Source organism: Diceros bicornis, chromosome 28 (assembly GCF_020826845.1).
Source record: "Diceros bicornis minor isolate mBicDic1 chromosome 28, mDicBic1.mat.cur, whole genome shotgun sequence".
In the NCBI taxonomy this organism is placed as follows: domain Eukaryota; kingdom Metazoa; phylum Chordata; class Mammalia; order Perissodactyla; family Rhinocerotidae; genus Diceros; species Diceros bicornis.
Window position 1 is genome coordinate 33,012,039 of NC_080767.1, and position 6,385 is coordinate 33,018,423.

The 6,385-nt window shown below is 54.4% G+C and overlaps 1 protein-coding gene across 2 annotated transcripts; it reads right to left on the reverse strand.

Moving 5' to 3' along the window:
- Positions 1–327: 327 nt before the first annotated feature.
- On the reverse strand, positions 328–4,809 carry LOC131393741 (serine/arginine repetitive matrix protein 1-like). Of its 2 annotated transcripts, XM_058524782.1 has the most exons (4): positions 4,728–4,809; positions 3,474–3,573; positions 3,087–3,191; positions 328–1,145 (listed from the first exon to the last, which is right to left on the reverse strand). In XM_058524782.1, exons 1-4 carry the CDS (start codon positions 4,787–4,789, stop codon positions 774–776), a joined length of 639 nt encoding a protein of 212 aa, XP_058380765.1. In that variant the 5' UTR covers positions 4,790–4,809; the 3' UTR covers positions 328–773. The 2 variants fall into 2 exon arrangements, with proteins under 2 accessions (XP_058380765.1, XP_058380766.1); XM_058524783.1 differs by lacking the exon at positions 3,087–3,191.
- Between the last annotated feature and the right edge of the window lie 1,576 nt (positions 4,810–6,385).

Below are 6,385 nucleotides of genomic sequence, written 5' to 3' on the forward strand. Positions count from 1 at the left end.
GAAGAACAAGACAAAATTATGAGTGGAGCCATGACATTTCACACGACACAATTTTATATAACTGAAGGATCCTTCCTGGGACTGCTAATTGCCTTTACAAAAAAAAAAAAAGAAAGAAAGAAAGAAAAACACAACAGAATAGAATGAAATTCCAGTGTTCCAAATTGACTTGTTACACATCAATATAAACCCACAGTGCCCTGGCAACAAGATGCTTTCATTTTCTGTCTCATTCTAGAGCTCAAATCCTGATTCATTTCAGCAGAGACTCCACAGGCAACAGGCAAGATTGTGGCATTAAAATACTCATAAAATACTTTTGTGGTAGTTCAACAGTGGTCTTATTTTTGGGCAAGTTTGCAAACCACACAAGGTTGGAAGCATCATAACTTAAATGGGTGCTAAGACTCAAATGAGAAACAGTAAAGAAAAGGAAAAAAAAAAAGAAAGAAAAATCTCAGAATAGCCAGGGGCATTTAAACGAACCATAAGAATGCCAACAATATTTAAACCCCCTTTTTTAAAAGGGGGATTTTTTTTGGCTTAAAATATTTCACTCTAAATGAATTTATGTCAGCTCTCAATGAAAGAATGTCACTAACACACTGTGGACATCTTTTGCAATGTAAATCCATGCCCTTTTTGCACATGGTGAAGATCAACCTAGCAATTATTACAACAAATGTTATAGTCTAAAGCTCAAACACATTTTAGCAATTTTGAAATTGAATTGCGTACAAACCAAATAAAATTTACATCATAAACATTTCCACCTAAGACTGTGGGGACACTTGAGCCTTCCGCATTGATCTCAGGGCCTTTCCACGCAGGTGCTTTTCTAAGTCATCAAGGTTATCCTCGACTTCGCTTTCAGTCTCCTTCTGAGGCTCGGGCTCTGCCTCTGTTTCTTCCTGTGCTGAAGTGGTGGTGGGGGAAGCAATGGCTACAGGGGTGACAGCGGCTGCAGCAGCCGCAGCCACAGCCTTTTTCTTCTTGTGTTTTTTGTGTTTCTTGTCCTTTTTTTTCTTCTTCTTCTTTCCACCTCCTTCTTGGTCCGAATTCCTTGCCGGTGACGGGCTTGGTGTTGGGCTTTTAGCCTTTTTGAGCAGTACCGCTGGTGACCACTTGGTAGAGGGTGACTGAGACTGGACAGGGGATGGAGGTGCACCAGCTTTTATTGAGATGTCATTCACATACCATACAACTCACTCATCTAAAGTGTACAACTCGATTGTTCTAGTACATTCACAGAGTCGTGCAACCATCGCTACAATCAATTTTAGAACATTTTCCCCACCCCCAAAAGAAACCCTCAACCCACTGGCAGTCACTGTCATATTAGGGAGAGGCAAAAATATTTTGAAGATAAAATATTAAAGATATTAAATTAATATTTAGTAATATAATATAATTATTATATTATATATTATATGTGTAGAAATACATTTATATAATATAGCAGTTATATACTTAATAAATATTATTTATTAATAACTATTAAATTTATCATTAAATAGACTAGTAAAGAGATTAAGAATACGTGGGGAGAGGAGAGGTGTGGTGTGGGCTGTGTGAGGGGAGTGGAGAAACTCAGGCTGTGCCATGGGGTCACTGTGTGACCACAGGTCCCGTCCCCTCTCTGGTTCTTGGTTTCCTCCTAACAAATAGGTATTTATTGAGGGCCTGCTGTATGCCAAGCCCCAAGCCAGGCGTGTCACAAATGTTCTCTCTAAAGTGGGGTGAGGAGCCCCACTTCAACGAAGAGGAAACCAAGACCCAGAGCAGAGACGTGGAGTCATTCGGGTCCCTTCGCTGGCTGGTGGCAGAGAGGGGCCTGGTGGGGTGGGGCGGGGTCCTGACCGGCAGCTCAAGGCCACTACATCAGCTGCTTCTGGCGTCTGGAGCTGCTCCAGTGACGGGCAGGGACACGCGGGGAGGGGCAGGAGGAGCTTCTCTTTCCTCTCTGGCAGAGGAGGGCCCCTTGTTGGCACTAAATGGCTGTTTCGCCCTCTGGTGGCCACAGTCAGTGGTGCAGGTGTCAGGCTGAGGGTCCATCAAGCAGAGTACTCTTCCCACTGCCGCCACACCAACCCACCAGCACACACTCACACACAAACCTTAGAGTCGCAGGGGTCTGTCTGTGGATCATTCCTCAGTCTTTCAACAAACACCAAGTGCTCACTCTGTCAAGCCCTGGCCTGGGGGTGGGGAAGGGGGGACAGGCAGACAGTTCCCTGGCATTTGTAGGAATCTGGGGGTTCCTGAAACAGTTTAATTGGGGGGAAGGGTGCTCCTGCCTATTCCTAGGCGGAGAGAATAGCATGTGCAAAGGCCCGGAGGTGAGAACAGAAAGATGTTCCCTCTGACTCCAGGCTGGGCTATCGAGTGGGAGGGGGAAGAGGCACAGTGAGGGGGGAGAGAGGGCAAAGATGATCATGTTAGCCCCGCGTGGAAGGTTAGACTTGCTCCTGGAGCACCAGGAAGCCACAGAAGGGTTTGGAGGGGGCGGTATAGACAGGAGCAGATGGACATTTTAGAGAGATCACTCTGACTGCCCCATGGAGAAGGGGTTGGAGTAGGCAAGAGGGGAGACAGGGCTGGTTCTGGGCTCGTCCTGGTTTCTCAGGACCCAGGGTGTATAGAGCTGGGGGGACAGGAAGGGACTCCATTGGTCCACAGAGCGGGAGCCAGTCCCCTCCAGAGAAAAATGACAACAAGGCCAGGTTGTAGGGCTCCCCTGCCCCCAATGCTCACCCATCTCCTCACAGCCACTCTCTACGTCCCTGACGTAGCGAGGGTGATTCTCCGCATTCTGTGCAAGAAGGCACAGAACAGAGAGACTTGCCCAGGTCACATGAAAGGTGGTTGATGGCCAAGCCCCAATTCTGGGGGGTTTGTGGCAACCTCAAAGTGAACATCCCAGCTGCCGGCTCCTCCTCCCAAACTTCCCGGCCCTGGACTATGGACAGTTTGGCTGAGGGGTCAGGCAGGGCCAGGCCCCAGGGATGAGCACCCTGGCTGCCCTCACCACCCCCATCAGGTCTCCTCAGACACGGAGCCCCAGGGCCCCCACGGCCATCACTCACCCACAGCCTCCGGGCCTTGTCTGCGGAGACAAGGGGCCTGTCAGAGCTGCCCGCCCCTAAAGCCGATGAATGGCCCTTGGCTGCCCGTCGGACAATACCCAGGCTCTGCGGAGGAGAGATTAGACCGGGCCGTGGCCCAAACCGCCGGACTGCTCGGGTCCGTGGAGCCCCTCCCCCACGGGGCTTGGCCACCTCCAGGAGTGACTCCTGGGAAACGTGACCCCACAGAAGGGAGGGAGTTGGGCTGGGGACCCCAGGGGCAGGGGCGTTGCCAAGGAGGGGAAGATTGTAACTTGGGCGACAGGGGAGAGATTTGGGATGGGACAGGAAGGCAAGGAGGGCCAGAAGGAGGCTGGGAGAGTTGAGGCAGACACAAACCCCACCCACCTGCGGGCCTGGCGTCCACCTCTTCCTTGCTGGGTGACCCTGAGTGAGTCCTGTCTTCTCTCGGGGCTCAGTGGGCACAGCTGTAAAATGGGGCCCCTGTCTTGAACAAGATGGTGCGAGTGTGGGAAGGCCCCCCCAGGATTGGGCAGAGTGAGGGCTCCCCCTCCGGCTTATCCTTCCCGCCCCTCTCACGGGCTCTGGACTCGGCTGGGTGCAGGGTGGGCGGGTCACAGACACAGGAGGGCCAAGTGCTGCTTACAGTCTGCCGGCCCAGGACCCCAGGAGACGCCCAGGGCTCTGCCCCCCGGGGCGACCTCTTCTCTCCCAATTTTTACTTTGAAAATTCTCAAACCTAGAGAAAAGCTGGAAGATGAGCACACTGAACATTTTGATTCCTCTCAGGCGCCTCCTTTTAAAAATAAGCCATTGTAAGACGGTAAATTTTATGTTACGGGTATTTTACCACAATTAAAAAAAGTGGAAAAAGACTTCAGACCATTGTGTGGCCGGCAGGTTATTTTAACAAGTGTAAGTTCAGTTTGGACAAGAAGACTAAAGGGACTGTGTGCCACGGGCTTTGTACAGACTAAGTCAGTCATTTAACTGGCACAGCAGCCCCATGTGTTATGTACTAATGTGTCATCCACTGTGCAGATGGGGAAACTGAGACTCAGAGAAATCAGGCAATGTGCCTCAGGTCAGAGTCAAGAAGAACTGGGATGTCTGACCTCCCTCCGAAGCAGGAATCCCTGCTACTAAGACAGGACGGCTGCCTCCAGTCCCAGGTGCACGACCCCCACGCCGGGAGCTCCACCTCTGCACCCCACCCCCACCGGGGAGCCTCCCTCCGCACCCCTGGCACCACCACCTGGCCCAGGCTCTCTCCTCAGAGGCCCAAACCCCTCTATTGCCCCCCCAACAGGGCCTCTCTCCCCTCCCCCTGTTACCTTTTGAATGACCTGGATGAGGACCCAGGGACCTAGGTTCAAGGCCAGGCTCTCCAATCCCCAGCTGTCTAACTTGGGCGAAAGCCCTCAGTCCTCATCTGGAAAATGGGTATGACGGCCCCTCCTCACCGCGGGTGGAAGGTAAAGGGATGAGGCCTGTAGGGGCCCAGCTCAGGGAACGTAGTAGGCTAGGTACTGGGTGCCCCCTCCTCTCCCACCATCCCTGCCTGAGATGGGACGGGGAAGCCCACAAGTTTATTTGGGATCCAAGTCTCACAGGCGGCTCCTTCTAACCAAGCGACCTTACCTGTGTGTTGTGGGGAGAGACTGACAACAGGTCCCACCCAGGGACAGAGGGCCTCCCCCCATTCGGTGCCCCGACGGTCCACGCCAACGCGCGCGTCTGGAGCTGGCCCGGAGCCTGCCCAGTCCCGGGCGCGCAGGAGGGCGGGGTCCCGACTCTGATGGGCTGGGGCCGAGGGGCGGGGTCTCCTAGCACCGCCCCCAGGTCCCCGCCCGCGCTCGGCGGGCCCTCTACCCGGTGGAGAGCGCGCAGATGCAGCGCTGGACTTCGGCCCCGCAGACACCTCGCAGAGGGTGAGCCGACCACAGGCGCCAGGCCAGGCGAGGTGGGTGAGGACCGGGGCTGTGAACAGGGGAGGGATCGGCGCGGGTGAAGGGCGAGGCTTTGCCCCGGGCCCTTCAGCCTAGGAGGGATTCCCTACTGGCCCCGAGGACGCGCCGTGGAGGTCAAACTTCGCATCTCTCTCGGGTACGAAAGAGTGTTTGATGAGGAAGGAAGGTGGGCGCCAAGGAGTTTGCGGGGGCAAATACCGGCCAACAGCGGAGGGAGGCATTTAGTGAGCCCAGACATTTAGTGAGCACCAGCTAGGCATGGGGCCTTAGCCCTGGACCCCTCCTACTATTCCCCACCCACTTGGGGGTGGACGTGGGGGTGGGTGGACGCAGGTGCTGTTTAAAAGGAGGAAAGTGACAATAAATTGGTGCTTTTCAGAGTCCAAAAAGTGTGTCCTTCCATGCTGGGACGTGTTTGACTTTTGTGCTTATAGACTTTTATCTGAGAGGGGAAAAGGATGTGAGTTATATTGATAACTGGTGATGGCTCCAGCCTTCCAGATGGCATAAGGCGGGCTGGGCAGGACGCAGTGGGGCCTTATTTCATCTCCAGTGTTTTCTGAAACCAGTTTGTGCATGGCCGGGGCTGAAGTAGAGACCTGGGAGGCTCTTCCCGGCCTGAAGCCCCCCAAGCTGCCAAGAGTGACCCCCAGATCACCCATGATTAGGGTTTCCTCAGCTTACTACGGTGCCTGGCTAGGAGGGTGAGTGATCACAAGCTGATCTTGCAGGAGGTGCCGCTGAGGGAGGGGAGGCCAGTCCAGGCAGGAGGGACAGCATGCCAAAGGTTAGGAGAAAGGATGCTGCCTGGGAAATGGGAGCCGCTTGGGGAGCAGGAGAAAGGGGGGCTGCCTGGGGGAATCATGGGACCCGTGAGGCCGGAGAGCTCAGCAGAGGCCCGAGGAAGCAGAGCTTGAATGCTTAGCTGTGAACCCAAAAGAGCACATGGAAGCCCACAGGGCCCTGAGCTCCCCCTTTTCCCTGTGGGGACCCTGCACTCCATTTCTACCCACCCCAGCAGTGGACTACTGCCCCCCCGCCCCCCAGCTCACCAAGGCTACAGCGTTCCCCAGCTGCGGTCCTGGAAGGGGCTCCTGGAGACCATCCCTTTGTGCAAGCGAATGTCACTCCGGTGGGTGGGTCTCCCCATCCCGGGCTCCCAGCTCACTGGGTTGGCTCCCAGCCCAGTGGGGTCTGGGAGCCAAACAAGGAGCCAGATGACCCCGCAGGAGACAGAGGGGTAGCAAGGCAGGGCACTGAGCTGCTTCCCTTCGCTTTTCTCCTTCCTCAGTCCACACTGGCCACGCCTGTGACCCCTACTGTCCTCAC

Excerpts from the sequence above, each read along its gene's own strand:
- LOC131393741 (XM_058524782.1), bottom strand. The coding sequence starts at position 4,789 with ATGGGGGGAGGCCCTCTGTCCCTGGGTGGGACCTGTTGTCAGTCTCTC. Across the intron at positions 3,574-4,727 it reads TCTCTCCCCACAACACACAG|ACAGGGGCCCCATTTTACAG; the intron begins GTAAGGTCGCTT and ends ATCTTGTTCAAG. Across the intron at positions 1,146-3,086 it reads ACAAGGCCCGGAGGCTGTGG|TCTCAGTCACCCTCTACCAA; the intron begins GTGAGTGATGGC and ends TCCCCTGTCCAG.